We start from the raw sequence: 27,317 nt of genomic DNA on the forward strand, positions 1-27,317 counted from the left end.
TTTTCCATTCAAATTCTGCTTAATTTGCATAATGCTTGCCAGTATACAGTTCTAACTGTTTAAAATGATAAGACTTCATTTGACACCAGTAACTATTTTTTTTAGATGAGCACCTTCTGCATTATCTATCAATGAAAGTGTGATTCTTACCTCAGGTTGCATGACAGAGTGCTGTAACATTAATTCTGATTTTGCATTATTTTAATCATAGGATGATTTATTTATTTACTTTTTAAAAATTAGCATGAAAATGATGTGTCTTCTTAATGTTCCAGATGCTTTATTTGGAGTAATAATATTTAACTTCAGAATTTAAAAAAAAAAAAAGTACTGCTGTCTTCAGTTATTTCTGTGCTGGATTTCAGAAGGTGGAAATAATTTCAGGATCTCTCCTCCTTTGGCCTAATAAAATGTTTAAGTGATACTGCTAGAAATTGCTGTTAGATGGGCTTGAATAGTTGCTCATAGATGGGCTGTTGAGTCCTTGTTCTGAATAAGCACTGAACTTTTTTTCTGGGTGACCTTGGCAGAGCTTTAGATGGAGGGTTTTTTCCGAGTGTGTCAGAACTACTGTTGGCCACTGGTTGGGGAAAATAGGTTGTGTAGGCATTTCCTCTTTCATTTCGCAACTACAGGGCAAATGTTATAACTGTTTTAACTTTGTCAGTAAAGGGAAGGTCAAAATGGTTCCTTCTTGTCTATTACTCAGAAAACAACAAATGCAAAACTTTGAAGCCTTGGTTCTCACCCAATGGATTACCACTGGACCCTGTGTGGCCAGAATACCAAATGGGATTTTATTCCTGGGGACTGACTTTGTTAACAGTTGTTTGCTTGTTTGTTTTTTAATTCCAAATGAGGTGTGAGGAATCTGTAATACAGTTTATGAAAGATTAAAAAATAGTAACGAATAGTTATGTGGAGCACACAAGGGTATAGGTATGTGCACATACACCTGATATGGTGACAGTTTTTCCCAGTTAGATTTGTTCTTTGGTCTCAATGAACCATTTAAAAAAGTTAGGAGTACCTCAGCTTTGCTGGCTAATTTTATTTATTAAATTTGATGTTTTGCCTCATTCCTCCTAGGAATGGTCACGGGTGGAAAGATTGCTTGGTTCGTAGGGTTGAGGGTGAAAGTTGTTCTGTTTGGTTTTGTTTTTTAATAATTAAAAAAAAAAAAGAAGATATGAATGGATGTGAAGATATTTTGACAATATTGGTTACATCACTTCCAAGAGAAGGGATAAGCACATTTGTCTGGTTTTGATACTTTAAAAGGATTCTTAGTGAATTTTGCTGAAACTGGTCTTGCAGGTGGTCATTAACATGTATAGTATTTTAATAGTGAGACAGGATTAAAACATCCATGGCTCTTATGGCCAAGTGAATTGGTGAATAATGCCATCTTAATAACTTGGTTTTCATAAAATGTTTTCGACTTATTCTAGATCAGAATGACAGTTATGCTGTAGCAGGTCACAAGAATCAGTTCACACAGCAGACTGCTTCAATAGGATAGGAAAAAAACGAGGCAGATTTTTACTACCTGCAGCCCTAATCATCATGGATCATTGGAAGAATTCCTGACCCAGATGTTCTAGCAGCAACTACTTTGTAGATGAATTAATATAAAGTTGCTGAGGGTGGTTTCTCCCTCAAACATATAAATCCAATAGGAACAGTTTGACTATATGAATCTTTTGAAGTCACCGTTTTCAAAAACTGAAAATCCTAAGATTCACTTACCGTAAGGTAAGTGGCATGATCCAAGGCTGGTATAAAGACACACCACAGTAAAAATCTGACACAGAACTTCAACCTCCTTTGAAGCTGGATGGTTAAGAGCTTCTGCTTTTGTATGAATAATGACTTGAGAACTTAAGAAGTATCCTTTTCTAAAAGGATGCAAAATGCCAATGTAATGTGCTATTGCTTTGAAAACTCTATGAAAGTAATTATAAACTCAGCATATTGTTTCTCAAGTTTCAGAGATTGATGTTAAAATACAGTGCTAATTATATTTAACCTATATAAGGATATGTGCTACCTCCCAGTTTAAGAACTATTTCAAGCCATTTGAGAGCCTTTGATTAAAAACACTAGCTCTTAAGGTAACCTACTATGAACACTTCAGTGTTGACTCCAGCTATGTCACTTGCAGATCATGTTTGAAATGAGGAAAAGACCAGGCTAAGATTGTTTCAATACATGAAATTGAGTTGAATTGAAATTGAATTGAAGCAATGGAGTTCTTTTGCTTCCTCAAGTCCAGTAAAAAGAATAAAAAGGTAGACTAGAAATAAGCATTTACTTACCAAATTGTCAGTAAGAGAAGACAACTCCCAGAACATTGTTATTGTAATCATTTTTTGTTATTTTTCACTCAATGACTAATGATTTAATAGTCTTCATTAGTTTTGAAATTCCCTGTTGGCCTTTGACAGCTAATGGGAAAGAATATGAGTTTGGAGGAAGATACAAGATAACAAAGGATTGACCTACACCTTTCTTTTAACTCAGTTTTAATTTAAAAAGTTCAATATTAATAGGACTTGCATCACGGGGCTTAGAAAAATTGCTCATTGTGGAAAATTCATATTGTAGAGGGAAATGCAAATAGCCAAGTCCTGTTTTTCTACTGACCTGTTTGCTTAAGTTATACAAGCCCAAGCCCTGAATAGTTAGCAGAGTGGTAGTAAAACAGCATGTCCTAAGCTGTAATTTCAGTCTAGAAGGCACAGATATATTCCCTAATAGAATTATTATATTTTTTTGTAATCTCTTCCTATGCTTTTTTCCTTAGTCCCTTAATTTAAAATGAAGAAGTCAAAGCCTCACTTAAAATTATTAGGAACCTTCTTAAAAATACCTTTTCAATGTATACAAAAGTTGTTGGCATGTGTGTGTTGTTGATGTGATCTGTCTTCATTGTACTTCATTAATACTGGTGTACATCATCAAATACTGCACTATATGAGCCTAAACATATCTAATAACATGTCTCCGAATTTGATGATCGGTGGCTGCTTAGGGAAAATAAATGAAAGTGGCATGTTTTTTTAATTGCAAGCCCAGTCCTGACAGCAATTTGTCTTAGATACTGTACATTATTTCTGCAAAATTGATAATAAATTTATATGTATTTTAAAAGCTTTAGAAATATTTTTTCAACAAATAACTTGTCTTGAATTTGCAAATTGTTAAATTACAGAACTATTTATCAAATAGCAGTACTGTTGAAACATGGCTCGAGTCTTTGAGTTGTATTTCTTTTTGAGAAATTTGTGACAGTAGCATATGTGATCAGATGCTAATAATACAAAATTAGAGCTTTTATGGTAGTTTCCATTAAAAAGATATCGTAAAGAATTACTGTGCTATGAAAGTGAGCATGCAAAAACTCTTTCCAGAGCTGACTTTGGGATGTACTGCGTGTTTTTCATACCACAAGTTGCTAATGTCTTGATTTTTATAACTACTTGATTTTCTCATAGAAGTATTAATCAAATTGTTCAATACACGGGCTGTCATTTTAGTCTGTTAAATAATGCTGTTTATCCAGGATGTATTTATTTTATCCTTGGTGAGTTCTGACCTGTGCAGCAAAGTAAATGTAACGTGTCTTGATTTATCAGCACAAGTAAAGGATTATCTCGGAATCTTCAGTGTATTTAGCATCACTCAAACCATAAGCAAGTTAAATAAATCTTTTCATGTACATTCGTATTTAGCTTCAAGACCTTCATAACGGGATCCGTCAGCATATTTGCAGTAAATATTGCTTCCTTCAGATCACAATTTAAAGGCCAAAAAAAAATGAGAAATAATTTTAAACTGCATATTTTACTTTCAACACTTTCTTCCAGCCCATTTGCTTACGTGGATCCCTTGCATTGTAACATGGCCTATTTGTACCTTGAACTACTCAAAGACTCCCTCAACGAGTATGCATATGCAGCAGAACTAGCTGGCTTGAACTATGATCTCCAAAATACCATCTATGGGATGTATGTAAGTACCCAAATCAAGGAAGAGCTTAGAGCCTTAAAACTACTTCCAGTCATCAACATTTTTATATTGATTTGATGGAAGGACTTTTATTTAAAAAAACAGCTTTTTCCATTGTGGGTCTAAGGCTGTTACTCCTTTTGATCTTGATTATTAACCATCCTTTCTTTGATTTGAATTTTAAGTTGAATTTTGTTCAAAGTCTTCAACAAATCTTTCCATTCATACTAAGCAAATTTTCTTCTTTCTTTTTATGTCATACATGAAATGAATTAGTTGTAAGATTTCTTCCTTCATTTAAAAGAAAGAAAAAAGCAACCTAATTCAAGCTTACAGTTCTATTTCAGTTTGTCGGATACCTACTAAAAACTTTCCGACTGATGGGGTAGAAGACCCTTTTTTATGCTATTAAACAGCACCCTTCAGCTTTCCTATTCAAGGACTACTGATCATGAGGCTGCATATACATACTCTTCAGTCATGTTTCTTCATCCATTACTTTGTCACTGCTTGAGGTATCAAAGCATTTCTTTTGTTTTTCTTTTTGTTAGTCGCTACATTTATGCTGATCCTCTCCATTGCAACATGACATACCTGTTTATCAGGTTATTGAAGGATGATTTAAAAGAGTATACATATGCAGCACGCCTCTCAGGTTTGGTCTATGGCATTGCATCAGGAATGAATGCAATACTTGTAAGTAAGAAAAAAACACAGGAGGAAATTAAACAGCTTGGGAACTGTTGAGCTTGGAGAAAACATTTGACTTCTGCATTTCTAAATGAGATGGTTAACGTTTTTTCCCTTGCATATACGTCATGAACTAAAGACAAAGCAAAGCAGTGCATTTTAATTAGAACTAAATGACCTCTTTGAGATTGCAGTGTCTTGTGAACACGTGTGCAGTGCAGCTGTTGCATTCTAGTTCACATTTTCACTTGCTTGCATGGTAATCTTGAAAGTATTATTACTAGTTTCTATATGAAAAGATTGAACTTTCTGTTGAATGAGCTCTAGCTTTACATATTCTGTCATAATCCTCTAATTCTACTGTAGTAAGCTATGGAAATGGATTGTGCATGTGCTCATTAGAAGGCATCGCTGGATATTTGTCTTTTCCTTAGTATGTGTTTTTATTGGGTGTTTTATCATGCATTGTAAAGTGACAATATTTCACTGAGAAATACTGATGATATGATGAATGGTTATTTTTTATTTACCTTCATGTATGAGGTTTTAATAATCTCTTGATGGTCCACAAAAGCTTTTAACAGGACTTCATTATATAACAACTTATTTGGAAATTTTCTGTGTTATTTTCAAGTCATCTTACTAAGAGAACATACTATATATTGTCCTTGTATTTTATGTATGAAAAAATGCTGTCTCTTTATCCTTGGATTTTCTTTTTTATCCAATACAAATCAAGTATCTCATTTTCTGTAGCATTCACTTGACTGACTGAGGACTTGGTTATCTGTTCTCAGTCTCAAAGCTTGCTGAAGTTTCCATGGTTAGTGGTGTGAGGTGGGGGTAATTTTTCCTCATTTCTAGTCACAGTTCAAAATTTTAGAGTTATTTTAAATATTAGCTGTTTCTTCTAGGAAGTTCATATTCCTCTATTGTAAAGATTATATTTTCACGTAAAATCAGGTTACTCTGTTTTGGTATCTGGGCAATTCTAATACTCTTTACTACATTGTAGAGTTTTTTTGTGTTTAATAACTGTATAGTGTTGATACTTTAAGCAAGGATAGTAACTAGCTTTACTAAGAATACTCACCTACATGTTTATAAAACTGGGTTCTTCTGCTAATCTGTTCTGCTAATCTAGGGTGTCAACCTTTGCCATAAATCCATTTAATATATCTCCTTCTTTAAATTCATTGTTTAGATATGTTTCAGTAACTGTAGAAGAAAAAACTTCTTCCTAGTGTAAAGCAGAAATTGATCTACATATTGTTTTGTGCCCTAAAATTTAGTTTTATCCTGATAAAGAAACTGCACTAATCCTATTGTTTCACCTACATACCAAGTTTTGAAGATTTTTTTCCCTCTGAAAGGCCTTTGGATGCCATTTTTCATTGGGCAAAACTTTCTATGCGTATGATGCAATCATATAGCATATGCATTGTTGTTTTATGCTTTGTTTTGTGCTATAATGATCTAGCTTATCTAGCTTGATGTATGCGTTCCATAAAATCTGTGTGATCAGATTAGTGTCTCTAAGATTGTAGATTAACTAGCTGGGTGTTTCAGTGCAGCACCATCCTCTATTATAAATTGTATAGTAGTTGGCAGTACCCCTTTTCTCATACTATTGCTTACTTACACTTGCATAAAATATATTTTTATTCAACAAGATAAATATGATACAGTTAAAAGTAAATTGGAGGTAATATTTAAGAGGACTGTGACTTTAGTTCCATTATTAAAATGTGAAACCTAGAGTAAAACCATTTCAGTACTCCAAACATATTGTTTACTGAATGAACTCAATACTTAAAAATGTTAAGAATCTGTGCTCTGAGTACAACTACTAGTATGAATTTACATTAATTCTCTGAGTTCATTACTCTTGGGTAAATATGCAATATTTTATTCATCAATTGGTAGAGGGATTTTAATTTAGTATAAATTAATGTTGAGTAACACTGAAATTAGATTGAAAAGTTTACTGTTCATTGAATTATGTGAGATTTGGTAATTGTTTTGTTCTTACTTCGTCTTCTGTACTTAAAGCAAATTATGCACTTTTTCCGTAGCTTTCTGTAAAAGGTTATAATGACAAGCAACATATCTTGCTCAAGAAGATCATAGAGAAAATGGCTACTTTTGAGATCGATGAAAAAAGATTTGAAATTATCAAGGAAGCGGTAAGCTATGTGAAAAGTTGAAATTTTAAAGTAATTTAAAATTGAATGCATTGACTTGAAGTGAAATCTTGAGAGTTAATTATCCATGCAACTTCAAAATGACATTCTGCCTCACTGGGGCTGTGAACATTTGTTTTTTTTTGTGGCTGAGTTCCCCAGAGTGTCAATATTAAATTCTTTGGTTAAAATAATTGGCCCTGGAATCTTCTCTCAGTTGGTCAGTCTTAATGATTGACTAAGGGATTGCAACTTGCTTTGATGTGAGTAGAAATCAAGAAGGGGAAAAGGAAAAACCTTATATCCTGTCTTACAATTTGGAAAGGCCCTAGTGGGATCTAGGCACATAGGATGAAGGGGGAAAGCAACATTTCTTCTCTCCAGAGGTGAAGGGGACCTCTGTTCCTGGGCCAAGATCATTTGGTGCAGAAGTAACCAGTTGTTTATGTACATAATGAGTTCTACATGTCTAATTCTTAAATTTAGTGACTTATCTACATATATGGAATATAAGTTAGAAAGTTTTACCTAGGTGTGACAAATATAAAGGTAAAACAAACCAACCCACTAAATGACAACAAACAAAAGCAGAAACAAATGAAAAAAAAAAAAAGCACAAGTCTGTAATCTGTTTGGGGTAATTTTCATTTGAGATGTTTTCCCCTCTTTGTCTTTACGGTTCGCTTAAGCTTTGCCTCTGTGAAATGACAAAGCATGCATAATACAGATTTTTATTACATAGACCATTTCTGTATATAAAATAATGACAAAATTAGAAAAAAAATATCAAATCAGTTGTGGAAATAGCAAGTTTTCCCCACATATTTACGCCTGCAGATTAGGGAAGTAACTGTGTGCTTCTGTTTGAAACAGATAGAGGGATGCATCCTCAGCAACTTCATGCTGCTTGTTTCTTACCCATACAATCTGAAATGAGTTACTTTTGTCTTGTAATGGATATGATGTGCTAATTAGCATATCTGTAGATCCAGGAGATTCCAACTTAATGAAACTATTAGTTCGCACTTCCAATTCTTCCTGTAGAGAAAAAAGGGTTTCTTTATTTTGGAAAGGTGCATCTGGACTAGGAAGGGGTTCCTTTGGAGAAGCTCACTGAGCTCTCCAAAGAGAGCTCATACTTCCTTTATTCAAGCTAAGAACGCAAAAAATTTCTCAGATGATTCTGTATTTTCCCTAGGCTGAAATAGTTAGAAATTAACTGGGAGAAAAACATATTTTCTATTAGCCAAGTTTTACTTTTCCCTGGACAGTCGTCATAGTATGCATGTTTTCTGGTTACAGCCACTTGATCTAGCATACTTTAATTAGGCTCTGTCTACGATCATTTAACTTTTAGCCATTAATTTTATGAAGAAATTTGGTTTCATTCTCATTTAAACGATCTTAATGGTAACTACTTAATCCATAGCCTCGCAAGCCCACATTACTACTAAGATGATTTGGCTTAACGTGGCTTTTGAATTGATCTAGGAGAATGTTCTTGGCATTTGTAACGGACCTTTTTGATGGTACACAAAGTTGAGAGTAGAGGGTTAATATTTCATGTTTACTTACGGAGGTCTATAATTTGAACTCGATTTTGTTTCAGTACATGAGATCACTTAACAACTTCAGGGCTGAACAGCCTCACCAGCATGCGATGTATTATCTCAGACTCCTGATGACAGAAGTTGCTTGGACCAAAGATGAATTAAAAGAAGCTCTTGATGGTAATGTTCTGCTAATTTTAAAGTTTATTCTTTTTCATTTTTTTTAATGGAAAATGTCTTATAACTAATGAAGGTACCTATTTTGAACTCTGCCCACTATTTAAGTGAGCTTCTGCAGTGCCAGACCTGTGCTGACTCTTCTGGGTGTTGATGCCTCTACACTTGTCCTCCAGTTTCTAGAAAGTTGAATAGTTCAGACAAAGGGCTGTACAAAGGTATGGACTCAACTTGATCTGGCCCTGCCATCAATCTAATGCAACTTCCTGCCAGTGCTAGGGAAGCAAGTTGCTGAAAACTTTAATGGCTTTGTGGACGTGAAGCCTGGGTATAGTGACACCAGTGCTTAAACCAAAACTAAATTTTCCAGGACTCCAGCTGACATTTGCAGACACTTTGAAGTGTATCTGCACTGTACTTCGCAACATGCATACTGTTTTGTGTTTTGCATTGTCCACGGATCCTAAGTTCAGTTTCTGTAGATAATAAAGATTATAAAGAAGACTGGTTCTTAAGAAAGAGGTGCCCTGTGGTTTGGGGATTTTAAAGTAAGAGATTTAATTGATTTTGGTATTTGCTGAAGAACTCTTCCCTATCTCTATCTTACTGTGTTATAACTAAAGGCTGTTACTGGGATAGTTTGCAAAATACTTTGTAATATCTCCTTGGAATACACTGAGACATTCTTTTCAAGAAGAATATCTGACTTTGGTTTTTATTTGAGGGGTGGATTCAGAATACACATCCTTAATTGTCTGACTGACATGTATCATACTGTTTAAAGTTCTGATGTTGAGCATTGCTTCATTAGATGCCCGAAGCTAGCTGCACAGAGGTGTATGAGTTTTTCCATAGGAGTGCTCCAGGACAAAAATATAAATGTTTAGCTGTATGGTCTCTTGAATGATTGCAGAATATCTTAAAGATTAGCAGTTGTGCCAGTGCTGCCAGTCAATGACAAAACTAATGCTGAGTTTCATGGCAGTAGATTCATCTTAATAACAGCCCCATTTCAAAAACAAATGTTCTGTTCCTTGTGTAAGTTGTCTTTATAAAATTAATTTTATTCTATTTAGCATCAGAATGGTTAAAAATGGAATGCTGGAATGGAATGCTGTCTACTTAGCATTGCTGGAAATCTGCTTGAAATACAAGGAGTTGAAGCATGAATTATTTTCCTCTCATCTTCTTTCAGTGCAACTGTCGTGGTTCCGCTCGAGTGGGCAACCGAGCTCCACCACAGCCGCTCTCTCACTCCCCCTCCTCAAAGAGGAATGGGGAAAAAATATGTGAAAAGGGCTCAAAGGTTGAGATAAGGATGAGAAAATCACGCAGTAATTATTGTAATGGGCAAAATAGACTCAGTATAAGGAGATAGTAAGATTTATTGCTTATTACTAACAAGCTAGAGAAGTGAGAAACAAAGGAAAGAAACCAAAAGCACCTTCCCCCCCATCCACCCTCTTCCATCTCCTCCCCCTGAGCGGTGCAGGGGAACGGGGGAATGGGGGTTATGGTCAGTCTACAGCACTTCTTCTCTGCCACTCCTTCTCGGTCACTCTCGTCCCCTGTGCTTTGGGGTCCCACCCACGGGATGCAGTCCTTGATGAACTGATCCGGCGTGGGCTTCCCACAGGCAGCAGCTCTTCCAGAACTGCTCCAGATATGGGTCCGTACCACGGGGTCCATCCCTCAGGAGAAAACTGCTCCAACCTGGCTCCCCTACGGGCAGCAGCTCCTGCCAGGTCACCTGCTCCTGCGTGGGCTCCTCTCCACGGGCTACAGGTCCGGCCCGGAATCTGCTTGGGCAGGGGTTTTCCACAGGCCGCAGCCTCCGTTGGTGCAGGGCCACCTGCTCCACCGTGGTCTCCTCCAGGGGCTGCAGCGTGGAACTCTGCCCCACCATGGTACTCCATGGGCTGCAGGGGGACATCCTGCTTCACCATGGTCCTCACCACAGGCTGCAGGGGACTTCTGCTCCGGTGCCTGGAGCACCTCTCCCCCTCCTTCTGCACTGACCTTGGCGCCTGCAAGGCCGTTCCTCACTCCTCTTGCTCTCCCAGCTGCTGTCTGGCGCAGCATTTTTTTCCCTGTCTTAAATATGCTCTCACAGAGGCGCAAAACAACATCGCTTATTGGCTCAGCTCGGGTCAACAATGGGGCCCTTACCAAACATGGGGCAGCTTCTAGATCCTTCTGACAGAAACCACCCCTATGGCCCCCTGTTACCAAAACCTTGCCAGGTAAATCCACTATAGGAACCCCAAACTTTTGCACTATTAATAAGCAGTTTTAGAAACAAAAATTAAGATGAGGATTATGCAACAGTAAAAGGACCATTTTCTTTTCTGAAGGTCTTGTAATGCACGTTTAAAATCAAAAAGAAGTAGGGATTCATGTGGAGTCAGGGAATTAACAATGAATCTATTGACTTCAGGATGAACACCCCCGTCCATTTAACCATCCCTCATTTCTTATTCTGTTGATTCTGTATTTTAAACTATACTTTGCTTTATATATGAAAACTGCTTTACAAAGGTAGGCTAACGTAGAATGTGTGTATGTGCTCTGAGAAATATTGCAAAAATATTTTTCGTGTATATTGTTTGTTGCAAGGATATTGTCAAAACACCATATTTCAGTTGATTTTTTTTTAATTCAAGGTGATAGATGTAAAATGTGTTTCTTGAGCATGATAAACTGCATGCTTCTTGTTTAGTTAATATCTAAGGCTTTATCTTGGAACACCATTTGAATGACTGCAACTATTCCCTCTGGAGAGGGAATGTTTGCTCAGAATAATTGGAAAGAAGGCTTAAGAAGGCTTTTTTTTCCTTCTCTTTTTGGAATCTGGGTCAGACGGTATTTGAATTCTAAAGCAAGCTATATGATGAGTGTTGCTGTTTAGACCTGGAAACTTTCAAATGTTGCATTTTTAAGTAGAGATTCACTTTTTTTTATGATGATGACTTTCTCTTCTTCCAAGAAGTATACCTTACCTAATAATGAGTTAGGTACTTCCTAATGTAAAAATGTATATAATTGATTTAACTGTGTTAATATCTATTCTAGATGTCACTCTTCCCCGCCTCAAGGCCTTTATATCTCAGTTGTTGTCACGGTTACACATCGAAGCTCTTCTCCATGGCAATATAACAAAACAGGTTGGTGTGATACTTTCTATAATAACACAGTTTTTAGTTAAAAGCAGCATTAAAAATTGAAGGCTAGTTTAACCTTCTTAGATCTTAATGCAGCTTTGCCAAATGTGATTTCATAATTTGACTTTATTATTATCTTTCTTTATCTTTATGGTACTATCACAGTGTCATTTTTTCCACTTTAGATTTATTAGGCTAAGTACTGCCCTTGTGTTGCTCTTGGAAATTTAATAAAAAACAGCTTATGATCTAAATATTTTGAAGTCTCTGTTGCATGTCTTTGCTGTAATGTGATCAAGCTGTGTAAGGAATGATGTGCTACAGATCCTGCTATTCTATTTAAAAGTATCAGGCTAACTAACAAAGCTTTAACAATCCAAGATCCTGCAAAATGATTTGCTTTGGACAAAGCTGAACAGGAATGGTGGTCCATAAAAAACAATCCTCAACTTTCACTTGTTTCTTTGGGAGTAAAAAACAGAAAATGTTAGTTCTGTCTTCAGTTAAAATAGTTATAGCATGTACTTGTGTAGGAAATTTAATAAAATATTTGAATATATGTATAAAAACAAAATTCAATACCTTTCTTGTATTTAAAACATGATGTTTTTGCATTCTGTCTTTGGAAAGCTGGTATAGCAGTATTCCTGTCAAAATATTATATTAGCTCTGGGACATTTTACTGGCAGGAGATGTTATAAAACACTGCTCGTGACTGCTGAATGTATGGAGCATGTAGTATTATAAGGAAAGTGGAGGGGGTAGTGAAGCTTGTATTCCTTCTTAATTTCTTATACACCTGTATATGAAAGTCAGTTCTTATGTTTTTTTCTTCCAGGCTGCATTAGGAATTATGCAGATGGTTGAGGACACTCTCATAGAGCACGCTCATACAAAGCCACTCCTTCCCAGTCAGCTAGTGAGATACAGGGAAGTGCAACTTCCTGACAGTAAGTTAAATGTTTCACTTATAAATCTTTAATGCACGTTAAACCAAGATTTTCTGTCTGCTAATGGCATTTTAAGATCAATAGTACTCTGTTTATTGGAGTTCGTTTCAAAGTCAGATTTACTTCAAATTACTTTAAACTGCAAATTTAGCAAATTGTGGTTTTGTTATGTAAAATTACACATGAATTTATGACTTTTTCCTGTCATACTTGAAAATGAATTTGATGTCATTTTTAATGTATGTGCATAAGTTGGCTTTCATTCCTTATTCACTCTGTATGATTTATGGAAACAGGAACCCTGTCACATTCATTGCTACACGTAGTATACGTATTTGAATAAGTGTCACTCTTTGAGCAGTTTTGAGTATTAATTGAATATTCAGTGAAGGATTGTCCAAAAACCTCTTGTTGATTGAGGGGGAAAAAGCGATTACTCAGAAAACTTTCTGTGATATAATTTCTTCTGGTTTCATAGTGCTTTTATCATTTTATTTTTATTGTGCAAAAAATCTTACGTCTAAGAAGTCAGATACAAAGAATCCTGGGAGTTATACAGGACTGATGACATTTTTGGCTACACAGCCAGGCCCATTTACTGTATCTGATCAGCAGCCTCTGGAAACTACTATATGCCAAAGAAGCTATTGGTGTTAAGTGCTAATTATTTTTTTTTTTTATGTTCAGAAATGCTTCTGACAAATTGTCTTTCGAAACTGTATACATGTGATGTCATACAGAACTTACAGAATTCCATTCCAGTTCCAACAGTATTTGCTTGAGGAGAAAGGAGACAAGTTTCAATTCACTTGCTGATATGCTTAGGCTATGACATTTTGATATGTTAAAATAATCATTTTTTGTCTGTTTCATAAAAAGCTTGCTTGATCTGTTAATGGTTGATCACTCATGAAATGGAATTATAATAAAATGATTAAGACTTTTAAAGTAGAATTTCCACTACCTTTTTAATTCTGGACAATAAGAATGTATGCCTTTGTGAACTTAATTGTTTTAACTTTGTCTTTTAGGAGGGTGGTTTGTATATCAACAGAGAAATGAAGTTCATAACAATTGTGGCATTGAAATATATTACCAGACAGATATGCAGAGCACTTCTGAGAATATGTTTTTGGAGCTCTTTTGTCAAATTATCTCAGAACCATGCTTCAATACTCTGCGCACCAAGGAACAATTAGGTAAGTTTTCTCATAGTGATTATTTGTCTGTATAGACGCATACACACACGTTCACACAATTACATGAGTCATGATGAGGTGTTCTTTCCCTGCTTAGTGAATGCCATTTAAAGGACACATAGTAAATGCAAATCATTTTAACTGCTGATGATTCAAAGGAATGTCACTGTGCACATATTCTTAATTAAGGAGAAGTAAGCCAAATTTTTAAAGTAAGTCTGAAATATCTGAAATAATCTTTAGTTAAAAAAAAATCGATGTGCAGAAACGTGTTTTGTTGTTGTTGTGTTGTTTTGTTTTGTTTTACACCAAATAGACGTTTAGGAGAATTTTTACAAAGAAGAAATTAAATCAGTTTTGTAAATTTTAGATCTTCTTAGAGAATCAGCAGCAATTGGGTCTTTTCTGCTCGTGACCTCACTTCCAGACTTGCTTGAGGATTCATGAGCTTTAGTTGAGGATTCGTAAGCCTTAGCTTAGGAATGCTAGTGCATTGGTAATGGTAAGCTGCAATACTGATGAAATCCTGAATGCATTGTAAGAGTACAGCTATTTACTAGTAAGTACAAATAATCGTTACCTGAACCAGTAAGACTGAAAACTGCTAAGTTTATTCCAGTTAGGATAACAAGGAGAGACAGGCATTTTACATAAGTTTGCATGATTGAAATACATGTAAGTAGTACAGTTGCTTTTTTGTTATTATTTTATTTTTCCAAAGATGAGAGGCAGAGGAATGTCTCAGTATGATGACTGAATGGAAAAATAACATCAGTATCATTACAGCATTATGAATTACCAGGGAGATCAGGCAAGATTAGACTTCTTGTAAGCAGAACCAGCCACATCACATTGATCTAGTTAGATACCTGTTGAAAATAGTGCAGGACCCAGGTTGCTTAGCTGGTTTTTGGAATGTGTTGGTGGCAGGTTTCTCACAGAAGCTGGAGGTAACTGCTAAAGAGGAGGTGGGGAAAACCAGTGAGGAAGAACTGTGTGATTATGTCAGTACAGCAACCCGTATGGTGTGACTACCAAATAGTAGAGTTCACAAGACTTAGGAGGGAAGATAGCCAAAATACCAGCAAAATTCAGTAAGCTCAATGGAGTTGTTAGTAAGGTCTCTGAGAAAGCTAGGGGGAAAAGAATTTCAAGAGTTAGCAGTCTGTTTAACAATAGAAGTAGTAACAAGGACTCATTCAATGAATACTTCAGAAATACAAGAAAGACAAAGGGAAAAGGAGTAAATTTTAAAGAGATCAGGCATGATGAACTCTACATTTCAAAAGCAAAATGCTGGGAAACTGGAACTAGAAATCTTAAAACTGAGAATTTTCAGATGGTAGGTGTGGTACTGGAAAAATCAGAAGGGTAAGTGCTATGCCATTCTTTTTAAAACAAAAGAGAGAAGAGAATGGAAATTGCAGATCAATTAGCTTCATTCTAATTCCTGGGGAAGAAAATCGTATGTTACCAAAGCAGTTATAAACTCATAGGAGACAACTGAGAAACAATTACTAGGCAAACTCATTTCAAAGTAACCTTTTTTTTATATGGTGTGTGGCTGGCTGGATGAAAATGGCGATGTCACGGGTCTCATCTTGATAGTATGAAAGGCACATAACATTCTCAAACAAGCTACAGGGAGAGCCTAAATGTAAATGCTACACATTTGGATGGAAAGTTATGACTGGAGAACAAATAAGAATAGTTCATTAGAAAAATGTCATTCTCTATTCTCATCCAATGCTATTTAGTATTTTCTTCAACTCTCTGGATGATAGAAGACTGAATATACTTCCTAAATCTTCAGATAATACTAAGCTGGGAGAGGCTGCAAGTGTGTGGGAAGACAGAATTAGAATTCAAAATTAGTTTGACATTCTGGAAACATGACTTGAATACAGATAAGATGCTATTTGGTAGGAACAATTTGGCAGGAATAATCAACAGCACAGACACAAGATTGAAGCAATTGGCTAGGTAGCAGTTCTGTAGAAAACAATCACTAGATTACTGTGGGTCAGAAGTAGAACATAAATGAACATTGTCAAGCTGCTGTCTAAAAGAAACACTGGGATATATAAAGGGAAGCTTCCAAGATGAACATGCAATAATATTTCTGTGTTCAAGAATTTTAAAATACTATGTCCAGTTTTGACACAAAGAACAGCATCAAGGAACAATTAGGAAGCCATAAAATGACATTTAAAATACTGAAATGTGACAGGTTTATTATAAAAAGGGGAAGAAGACGGAAGAAAATCTTAGGTATTTAGATAATCAAAAGCTGCAAAAAAGGAAGGGAAAATATTTCCTTTGTATCTAATTGATAAGATAAGAAATAAATCTCTTGCATTGCAGCAAAGTGAATTCACATTAGTCTTTATGGAAAAATAGTAAGTTCCTGTTGTTGAGTCTGATCAAGTGCTAGAGTACAGCCTGATTTCTGCTTACCTAATCCTAATGACAATTGCTTTTGTTTTTTCTTGGTCTGCCTCATCTCCTTCTCACCCCTCCCCTGAACTGATACCTCAGTGAAATAAAGATGTTTTAAAACAAGTACAGTGACATATTTTGAAAACCTGTATTCATGATACAGAATTAGATGTAGCATTAAATTGCAACCCTTTCAAACTTGCCATGTTTATCAAACTTAATGCTGGAACAGAGGAGTTCTTTAAATTTGTCACTGTTTTTCCAAGGTTACATTGTGTTCAGTGGTCCGCGTAGGGCAAATGGCATACAAGGACTACGATTTATTATCCAATCTGAAAAGCCGCCACACTATTTAGAAAGCAGAGTGGAAGCATTCTTAAAGACTATGGAGAAATGCATAGAAGATATGTCAGAAGAGGCCTTCCAAAAACACATCCAAGCTTTAGCAATTCGTCGTCTAGACAAACCAAAGAAGCTGTCTGCAGAATGTGCTAAATATTGGGGAGAAATAATTTCTCAGCAGTATAACTTCGACAGAGGTAAGAAAAACTATAATTCCTTTAAAGATGAATGCTATACTTTGGCTACGTTTGTAACTGTTGAATGTGAGCATGTTCATTTGGGAACAGCTTAAACTTTTACATAGCCAGTGTTTAATTTCATACACTTCTTGTGGTTTCAATCCTATAAATTGCATTTCTTCATTCTGCCCTGAGAAAATACCTCATTTTTGCAGCCCATGGTCTCTCTGCTGTAGGTGTTGTTACTAATAGAGGATAAATCTGTTCCCTGATGTTCCCCACGTGACAGGGGGTGGTGAGTGCTTCATTGTCCTTGCGTCCTTTCCTTTAAGGCTCAGTGAGACGTAGAATAGGTCAAGCACTGGAAGTGGTTTGGATGTAATTGTTGGTGTTGTCTAAGCTTAAATTTTGGTCTGTGCAGTTCAGACAGATGTCTTTATTACATGTGTGCTTAATACTTGACTGAGATGCATTCGAATGCTCTTTGATGTTCCTGACAGCACAGGCATTACTATGAATCCAATTCCTGTTTCCATTGTGCTGTTGTGTTGTGGGAGCGAAATGAAAACAATGGCAGAGGCAACAGCAGGCATCTTAACTAACACATGACCTGTCTCAGCTTAAAGTAGGCCTAAAAGAAATGTGAGTTTTGAAATATTTTTAAGCCATGATGCTTTGAAGATGATAAGCTTGTAGAAGACTGAGATCCAACTTCTATTGATATTACTGAAAATGGACAGTTACGCTGATAGCCTAAAATTGTGCTCCTTCATACTATTGAAGCTTTATTTTCCCCTTTTCATCTGTGTTGGAAAGATTTAAAATCCAAAATACTGAGGTATGTAAATAAGATTCTGAGTTAGCTTTTATTTCATATCACTAAATAATACCTTTTGAAACAAAACTAACTTGATTTTAACAATAGATGTAGGCTCTTTTTTTCCCTAAAAGGTAAGGGTAAGAATTTTAAGACTAGTTTTTATTATGTTCATTATTTACTTCCTAAAAATAGACTTCTATGAAGAAAGAGAATGTAATACTTAAATACGTTTTAGTTTCCAACAAAAAAAAAGGTGTAGATCAGCTTTTCATCACATTTTCATGTCTCAACTCTTAAAGCTGTAATTTTCAATCTCCCATGCATAATGCTACCTACATAAAAATCACTGTGTATGCTTTGATTTTGATTTTGCTTTACATGCAGAATATCAGGTTTTTGTAGTAAATACAGTTGTTTTTTTGTAGAGCTACTGAACTGTTTTAATAATGAAGAATTTTGAATTGTCGCCTAGCTTGGTCTTGAGAGTATGAGGGCTATTGACAAGATTTCATGCCTGAGTATAAGGAGTGGTGTGAAAATTTTAACACCTGAAGTACTTGTTTCTGATAAGTTTGTGTTTTCTCTGCCTTAAGTCTTTCTGTATTTACCATACTTGTATCGTTCGTCTCTCTCTAGAATTTCTTACTGCTTAGCTGTAGCCATAGCTTTCATAACTAACTCCCACCAAACTTACTATTTCCCTTGAGTTTCATATCTTTAATTCCCTTCTATCCACTAGTAATTCTGTTCCATTAAATTATTCTAATGTGACTAGATTTGTCAAATCAGAAATTTATATTCCAGCCCTAAGATGTAAAGTGCTTTTTTCAGGTTTTTACATTTTTGTTAATATTACTTCTACTGTTTTACATCACACATCTAAAAATTTACTCTCAAATATCATGTGATTTTTCTGAACAGTTTTGTTGATTTTTGAATTCCCTCCCTGTGGAATTTAATATGAACTATTTTTAGTTGCATATTTGTACTTTTGCACACATTTTTCTTGATCTCCCTTCTAACCCTAAGAAAAGCAAGTATGAATGTTTTTATTGTAGGTATGCTTATCAATGATACTACATGATGAGTTTATTATACTTTAATTTATGTAAGGTGACATAGTTACTGAGACACGGCCCAAATATATGAAAGGTGATTTTTCCTTAATGGGTATGTTGTAAGCAGTTAGCGTTCCTTACATTTATGTTAAAATATTTGTCATCTTTCCTAACTGTGTATAAAGGCTTTCTATAATCAGTCTGCATTAGAAATATGTAACGTTTTTGAAGATGATGGTGTGAAGTACACATATCTTTTTAGCTACTGAATAGCATACAGTGCAATCAGCATTCTTTGAACGTGCATTTTTTATTAAGTCCAATCAAATGGACTTACTAAAGTGTAATTTTCTTCCAGTCTTTCAGTGACACTTTTAGTGGTACAAGTGTTGGCTTGTAAGTTAAGAATGAAAAGCGTATCACTTGCAGTCAATTGCAGCATCTGAATTTGAAAGAAAAATACTTTGAATAAATAGTGTGTTAATAACCAGCTATGATTTGCAGACTTACTCTAATTTTTACTATTGTTGTGCAGATAACATTGAAGTGGCTTATCTAAAGACCCTGACCAAGGATGATATCATACAATTCTACAAGGTAAGTTAGTCATGTAGTTGAAACGTTATTTGGAAAGAGATGTCTTTGAAAATTGTTTCTCTTTTGTAATCTTTGTTTATCCTTTTCACTAGCCAGGGTTGTTCTTACGGTATCTTCTATTTGTATTGGAGTTTCAATCTTACTGCTTAAAACTGATCATTTCTTAAATGGCACAGTGAACCCTAACGTTGTTTTTTACGTAGTGTGGTAGCATGGGTGAAGATACACAACAAATAAACTTAGAGAATGGAATTTCAATGGCTGTTGTTTAGTAAGTAATAACTTGAACAAATATGCACACTTTGTAGAAATCTATACTTAAAAATAAAAATAAAAATTGTATACTCTAGTGCTCAATACATGATCATCCAGTATTCCAGAGTAAAAGTAACTGGCTAGATTAGTGAGCTAGTCCAAGTGAGTTTAATAATCAGGTTCAGGGTGTTGTACTGCTAGGAAGTTGCTAGGGTTTTAGGTTGTATTTCTGCTACTATGATAGCTAATCTAATAGCTGAATTTCTATTACTTCTTTTTTTTGTTTGTTTTGCTTTGTTTTTGTTTGGTTATTTTTTTGTTTTGTTTTGTTTTTTGAGTCCCTGGGTAGGACATGAAGTTTGTAAACAGCTTGGTTCTAAAATTATTCAAGGCACTCTGCATAACTTTTCATTATATTTTAAGGAACATCTCAAAATGAACCATCATTTGAAAACTTAGAATACACATGGTGTCATTTTATAAATACAATTTCAGAGTGATAGTTTCCACACCTGAAAGAATTGATGTTGTTTACTGTAGGTGCTGTTGGCAGTAGATGCTCCCAGAAGACACAAGGTATCAGTACACGTCCTTGCAAGGGAAATGGATTCCTGTAAGTATTGTGCTGAAAATAGTATTTAATCAATTACGGTTTGAGAAAGTCATAGTTAAAGACGACCTTGTTGTATAAAATAGAAATACAACAGGAAAAATCCAGTTCTGGAGAGCATATACCTTGCAGAGAATCATATGTTTTCCTCTATAGATTTTCTTCACAGGGGTTCTTCAAATTTTGTAATTGACATTTGTGGCCAAGTTCTTCAGCCATTCTGAAGTATGTTGATACAAAACAGTATATCATTAAATAGCACTTCTTTACAAAGCAGAATATTTTAATATAAGTATAAAACTCCATGATACTTCTACTGGGAACAAAACAAAAAATCCTAAAACAAAATTAGGATTTACAATTATCAGTAGAATGCTTTCTTTACAAGCAATGGATGTCCGCAACTTACTATTCAAGTACCCTCAAAACAAACAAACAACAAAAAAAAACAAACAACAACCAAAAAAACACCAAGAGAAACACAGTGGGAACATAAAACGTTATATTTTATATAACTTGAGAATATATAAGTGTAGGTTTTATTTTCAAATAGTCTAGATTAGTTATGCGTTGTAGACTATGTCATTAAATTTTAGAATTTAAGGAGGAAAAGGTTAAAAGTGTTTCTAGTTAATAAATAAATAAACTGAGAGGAAAAGCTTATGTTGTTTTCTGTGTATTCTTCACCAGTTTATACTTCCAGTATGTAAGTGGTTGCAAACCAAAGACATTAAAAGTTTGTCTGTAGAACAGAAGGAAGCAGATGGCTGTGTTCATGTTACGTAACTCCCTCCAGTCTCACAATGATTTTTGTGATACCATGAAATCATATTTCTATAGCTAAGGAAGACTTGCTTCAAAGTATCTTTCCAGTTTTCATGGTTAATCATTACTAAATAGAATTGGCTCTAATACTTTGATGGACTAAAGACTCTGAAGTTTTTTTAAAAGCAAGTAACTATATTGCCAAAAGGTTTTTTATTTGCTTGGAACAGTACCTTCCCAAGCCAAGGGAAGCATGGGAGCAGCCTAACATCTGGTAACTCTTTCAGTGATTATAGCAAGGTATTCTTGCTTCTGTCCATGTATTCCTCTACTCCTAAAACATTTAAACTGTCAAGTGACCTCTTTTCTGCCATGAAAGAGAAATTGGGATTGTGATGGATTTCCTGCAAGTCCAAATGTGCATTCTTGAAAAAAGCACAACAGCCCAAGAGAGTAATGCACTGGAGGCCAAAAATCTTCTGAAGGACAACCCTGTATGGAGACAGACACACAGTTTCCCCTGGCAGAGGAAAACAACTGGAAGCATAGTGCAGAGATCTGGGATTTTAGGGGGAAGTATTTCCCCCTAAAATCTCTTCTGGGGAAAGCACTTGAACTCTGAGGGTAAAAGTTGGGGTTGAAACTTGAGTATGGGGATAGTGCAAGGGAGGCTTGAGGAATTTAAGACCACGTGTTCATGGGACAGATAGATTGGATGCAAGAAGTTCAAGGGGGGAGTGTAGTTACGGCATGCATGGGGACAGACAAGGAAGACTTGGGGTTGTTAAAGAGGGTTTGGTACACAGAGTAATCCCCATGCCTCCAGAAGCATGTCTTACTGAAATATTCTGTCATTGGTATTCCAATGTGCTGTTGTTGCATATACAGCTGGCATTTACAGTATTGCATGTACTGCTTGCATTCACAATTTGTACTGAAAAAGAGTTTAAAGTATTCATTGTTCAGCAGATAAGCAGTTTTTATTTCTATATTTTCTGTATTTTTAAGCAAAATGGAAAAAAGGCACTGCCTGAGCACATGTTCTCAAGTCAAGTCATGGATTAATCTGCTTGTATTTTTAAAGACAGTTGTGGACTATAAAAGCAAAATCTTCAAAAAGTCTTACACTAGAGATACCTGAAAATTATTAACTTGTGCTTTTTATCTATGTATGTCTTATAACAGAAATCACTTTGTTATTTAAAAGGTGCTGGTTGAATTATGTTCCTAAAATAATTTTGATGATGTTAAATAGGCCCTGTTGTTGGAGAGTTTCCATGCCAAAATGATGTGAACCTGGCACCAGCACCACCACTACCACAGGTAAAAAGAAACCACACCAAAAAAATCCCAGGATGTATTTTTAAGTGTAGCATTACAGAGTAAGGTTACAGGGAGGAAGTACAAACTTGATATTTATACTGTAGCAAGTTGATGGTTTAGCTCTTCTACACATGCATTGTCATAACTACAGGTTTTTTTCTGAGAGTCTCTGCTGTTCTTTGCTCATTCTATTCCATTGAAATCAAAGCTAATAGAAGTAGGTAACTCTACTGAGTATCTACCCTGTGGAATGAAATACAGATTATTATTATTGTTATTATCTGAAAATACTAGGATGTATCAAGTACCAGGAGAAGGATGAATGTGCATCAAAAAAATTATGTTCTGTTTAAAAAAACAAACAAACAAAAAAAAAAACAACAAACAACCAAACAAATGAAACCACACACCCAACTATCTGGTCACTTTCTTAAAGGCTGGAATTTTAATCCACATTCCCATCAGTGTGTACCCTGTGAATGGAACAATTTGACAAATTCTATCCATATAAGTATTACAGGTTTCATGGTGCTGTTTGTGTGAGTAGATGTGATAGCACTGGGCCGTTACTGGACTCAAATGAATTTGCTTGAAGAAGGATGGTAATGTTTGTCCCAGTAGGTAATTGTCATTTTGCAATGCAGTAGTAGATCTTATTCAGTGCTTATAAAAGGTGAAATAAGGAAATAATCGCCACGGGTGGAAATTTCTATATGAATTAAATGTGGTTATATTCGCCATTATGACTGAAATATTAAAAAGTGACTTTATTGCAGCAACTACAAATAATAGCTCATTGAATTGCTATTGTTTTTATGATCTTAACTGTGACTTTCAACAGAGAGCTGGGATGGTTTTAAGTAGAGGTCATAAATGAAAAGACAAGCTCTGCATTTCCTAAAATACCTGCCATTATTAACAATGCAATTACTGCATTATAGCTATTGTTTTAAATTATCCAGAGTAAATATGAAACTATATATTTCATAAGTAATAACACTTTATTTGGGAAGATCCTGTAATAATGAACCGTGAATCATTAAAATTGCAGAAAAGAGAACAAGAAAGATGTGTGTATATATGTAGCTGTAGAAAATGTTGTGAGGAATTTCTCAGTCTTCCGAGTAAAGATAATTGAGCAGAATTTTTTTGCATACGCTTCTTTGCAGCCAAGTGTGATTGAAAATATGACAGAGTTCAAGCGCAGTCTGCCACTCTTTCCCCTGGTGAAACCACATATCAATTTCATGGCTGCAAAACTGTGAAGAACCCCAGTGGATGAAGAAATGCAAATGATCAGTACTGACATGGTTTCAGGGGACTTCATGATGAACAAAATTATCAAAGACTATTAGAACAAATGGTTTTGTGCATTATGAAAGTCCCAAATTCCTTCTTGGTTCATTTGACATTAGATGTGTGTTAGGGATAGAGAGTATAGAAAAATCAGTTGTGGTCATGTGTCATTTATATTACAGACAACCTGTTGGAAACCAAAATCAACTGAATCAATAACAATAAAAAAAAAATCTTGTAGATGCAGTATATTTTTGAAATAGAATACCCCTTCAAATTTTAATTTTGGTAAAATTAGCCTCTGGAGCAAACAATTGCTTGAAATACCCTTATTGTTCCTGAAAAACACCATTTAATAGCCCAATAATAATCTTATTGGGGATTGGAGGGGGGTGAGAAGGAGCTGCTTTTTTTGGGATGGGGTCAACAATTTTTCTTAAAAGTTGAAAGTGTCACATTTTTTTGAAGTGTTGAATGAGACTTTTTAAATTGATCCTTAATGCAACCAACATATTTTCTATTTAATTTTTGTGAAAACTGGTGGAAAAAAAGGGGGGGGGATTTGACAACACAGTAATAAATGAACGAATTGTCTCAATGAGAATAACAGAAGATATGAGCATGATTTTAATCTTTCTATACAAATTTGGGGACATTTTATATTCAAAGTTGTGAAATGCTGGAAACACTTTAATAGTGCAACTTACTTTTTTTAACAAAAGTGTTGTCCTAGTCTTGGTACTGTCAACATCCTGTTCAATTCTTTAGTGTTACTCTGAATTGTTTCCATATGGTATATGAAATACTTTGTTGTCATTTTCTTGTTTTCAGTTGCACATAGACTACATGAGTTCTCTGTCAGTATGTTTTGCCTTACTTGTTATACTAGGTCTCAGTCCAGCAAAGTATTACTAATGCAAATAACTTTAAGCATGCATTAATTAGTTCTTGACTCAAGAACAGATGAATATCAAAGATAGGCCCTGTAATGAACCAGATGCCTCGCTTTTATGATACATCTGTGTGAGCCCTTTTTGCCCTTTCAAAAAGGCATTGAAGAGCACGGTGCTGACTTAAAAACGTAAAACGTTTAACTTAACTTAAAAACATAAAAGTATGGGGTTAGCAGTACTGCTGCACCACAGAGTGTGGTTCAGGTTACATCACAAAATGTTCCTTCCTACTTTAAAGAAGGCTGTGCAAGACCCAGAAGGATCAAGAATTATGCTAAGATTATTGTATATATATCCCATAACTTAGTGAAATGTCAAAACAATACATAGTATCTAATCTTCACCAAGTCTACTGAATTGCAGAGTGGTCTTCCACTTGAGACAGCATATCAGGATAAACTCCCCAAATTGAAAAAGATAAGGTAGCATTTTACTAAGTTCTCTAACATGTTTAATGCATAAAATTGATTGTAGCTATTCAGACAGGATGGAGTATGCAAAGCACTGAAGACAGAAAATCTGCTCATATAAGCCCTTGCTGTTGGGTGTTACTGAGAGTTGCTTCCTATTAGAAGTACCTAAAACTAAGGCACTGATGTGAAATGTATGTCATGTATGTGTGCATCAGAACCTGGTGTGTTCAGTAGGGGTGTTCTTGTCACCAAGTTAATGTTCGTATTAACACTGGCTCTGGAGGCAGTTAAATGCATGCTTGCCAGGATAAAGGCTTCAAGTTCTGTTAAGTTGAGTCTGCATTAACTGAGTAAATGCAGTGTATTTAAGTTGTTTCAAAGGTCGACAGGACATATTTCAACATCCCTTTAATAAATCTGATGATAGTTTGTGATGTAACCTGTTGCCAGTAATGTCTGCTAGCAAGGATTTTTTGAAGCCTGAGGGGGAAAAAAATCAGACATGGTATCAGCAAAAATAGTACAGGTGTCTTTGTTCACCATGTTTTTCATGGCTCATTCATGTAAAATGGACTTTTTAACCCTCCTGTGTTTTGCTTTTGTTTATAGTTTTCTCTTAGTAAAAATATTTGTATTATATATATTAAAAGTTTTGACAACATATTATTAAAAAATATATATATTTTGGGATTTAGTGGTATTTAAACAGACCGCTTTTATGGTGAATAAAATCAAATTGATTCTATCGAGTGTAAAAAAAAAATAAAATATATATATTCATGGAAGTACTATGAACTCTAATTTTAACAAATTCTATAAATTGGAATGGCAGTGTATTTATCACAAACAACAAATCATGTTTTTCAGAGGAAAAAACGTAAAATTGTAAAGTTCTGTGACTGGATGTGGAAGCACATGTGGTTTTCCAACAACTTTTAATTGCTTTTAAGTGTTCTCCAGCATTTTACAGTTTCTGAGTTTGATATAGCAGTAAATTTTGATAAACTCAGGCATACTAATGGATTCATTTTAATGGATCCAAAGCTGCAGTGTCTACAAGCAATAAAAAACTACCTAGAATACACTGTAATTCAATTTTAGTGCTTGTTAATTAGTTTATGTAAGAAACCATAAGTTATTATTACATAACTGTAATTTTTGCAAGTGCTATTTTAAGCAGTTGATGTGGAATTGGGTGCATGTGACACAGCCAGTATGACAGAGTTCTAGCGTTATTCTGTTTACAATAAACAATCTGAATTTAATGTTTGGAGTTATTAATTTGTTTCATTTTAATATATTGTTTTCATACTGGTAATGTTACATCTGTCAGTCTTGCATGTGTTTTTTACTATATATTAATAGTGATTTTCTGTGATGCAGTTCTTGGACTGGTTAGGCAGAATAGCCTTGGTGGAGAAGTGTTCCCGTTCACTTCCAGGGAGCTTTGAGGGACTTCCCATGTGTCATCCCACACTCTTTAAGTAGATCACCTATGCTGCTCTCTGAGTGTATTAAAACTTTATATTGTAAAGGTAGAAATATTTGCGCAAGACAGGATTTTAATAATCAGATTTGAAATTGTAAATTCAGAGCATTGCTGCAGACAGACTTAATTTTGGCTGGTGCAGCTTTACACTAGTGTTGCTTTTGAGAAATTAAACTCTGATCATTTTGTTCTATGCACACCACAGGATTGCTTTCAGAAAGCTTAGAAAGAAGTGTGTTATTGTTAGAGCAGTAAATAATCTGAATTGTGACAGCATAAAAATACAAGTCAGCATGCCCTTCTGCTGTTCTGATGGGGCTCCTTAACCTAACATCTGATAACTAGCAGGGTAAAGAGGTTTTGTCCTCAGCCTTGGGAAGAGTGAATGGCAATCTCAGCTGAGGAATAAAATGCTTTCAGCCAATCTAGAAAATTACTTAGACCCAAATATTAGGATTCTCCACTCTTATTGTTAGGAATTTGTACGAATCTTGAATCATGGGCTCTTTTATCTTTTCAAAAACTAAAAAAAAAAAAACAACAAAAGAACTGTCCAAATATACCTAGACCATCACTTTTAGCCATAATAAATCATTTTTTCAGACTGTTGTTTTAAGTGGGTGGGTATGAAGAGCCCCTATTGATAATGTGTTAATTATATCATTCAAGAGTGTAACCATAATGTATGGAGAAACCGTTGCATACCTTCTTAATTTCATTTATTATTTTCTAGCTTTTGTTTTAACACAAGATCAGAATTCTAGCCTATCTTCTCCCTACTGTATAACTGGTTAGTATGCTTTTGCTGTATCTCCACTGTAAAGTAAAAAATCTTTATCTTCTATGCCTTTCTTCAT

General features: G+C 35.1%; 1 protein-coding gene across 3 annotated transcripts in view; it reads left to right on the top strand.

The window, feature by feature from the left end:
• Positions 1-26,236, top strand: part of IDE (insulin degrading enzyme) — a 63,806-nt gene extending 37,570 nt beyond the window's left edge. For 2 of the 3 annotated variants that reach the window (XM_084525802.1, XM_084525800.1), the window contains exons 15-25: positions 3,870-4,014; positions 6,777-6,887; positions 8,494-8,614; positions 11,684-11,775; positions 12,611-12,722; positions 13,754-13,921; positions 16,627-16,899; positions 19,295-19,356; positions 20,152-20,224; positions 22,242-22,309; positions 23,479-26,236. In XM_084525802.1, coding sequence (XP_084381928.1) covers positions 3,870-4,014; positions 6,777-6,887; positions 8,494-8,614; positions 11,684-11,775; positions 12,611-12,722; positions 13,754-13,921; positions 16,627-16,899; positions 19,295-19,356; positions 20,152-20,224; positions 22,242-22,309; positions 23,479-23,574 — 1,321 coding nt within the window. In that variant the 3' untranslated portion in view covers positions 23,575-26,236. Of the gene's footprint in view, positions 1-3,869; positions 4,015-4,562; positions 4,708-6,776; positions 6,888-8,493; positions 8,615-11,683; positions 11,776-12,610; positions 12,723-13,753; positions 13,922-16,626; positions 16,900-19,294; positions 19,357-20,151; positions 20,225-22,241; positions 22,310-23,478 lie in introns of all 3 variants that reach the window. The other variant, XM_084525801.1, reaches the window with a different exon arrangement.
• Positions 26,237-27,317: the final 1,081 nt, after the last annotated feature.

Source organism: Aythya ferina, assembly GCF_964211825.1.
Source record: "Aythya ferina genome assembly, chromosome: 7".
In the NCBI taxonomy this organism is placed as follows: Eukaryota; Metazoa; Chordata; class Aves; order Anseriformes; family Anatidae; genus Aythya; species Aythya ferina.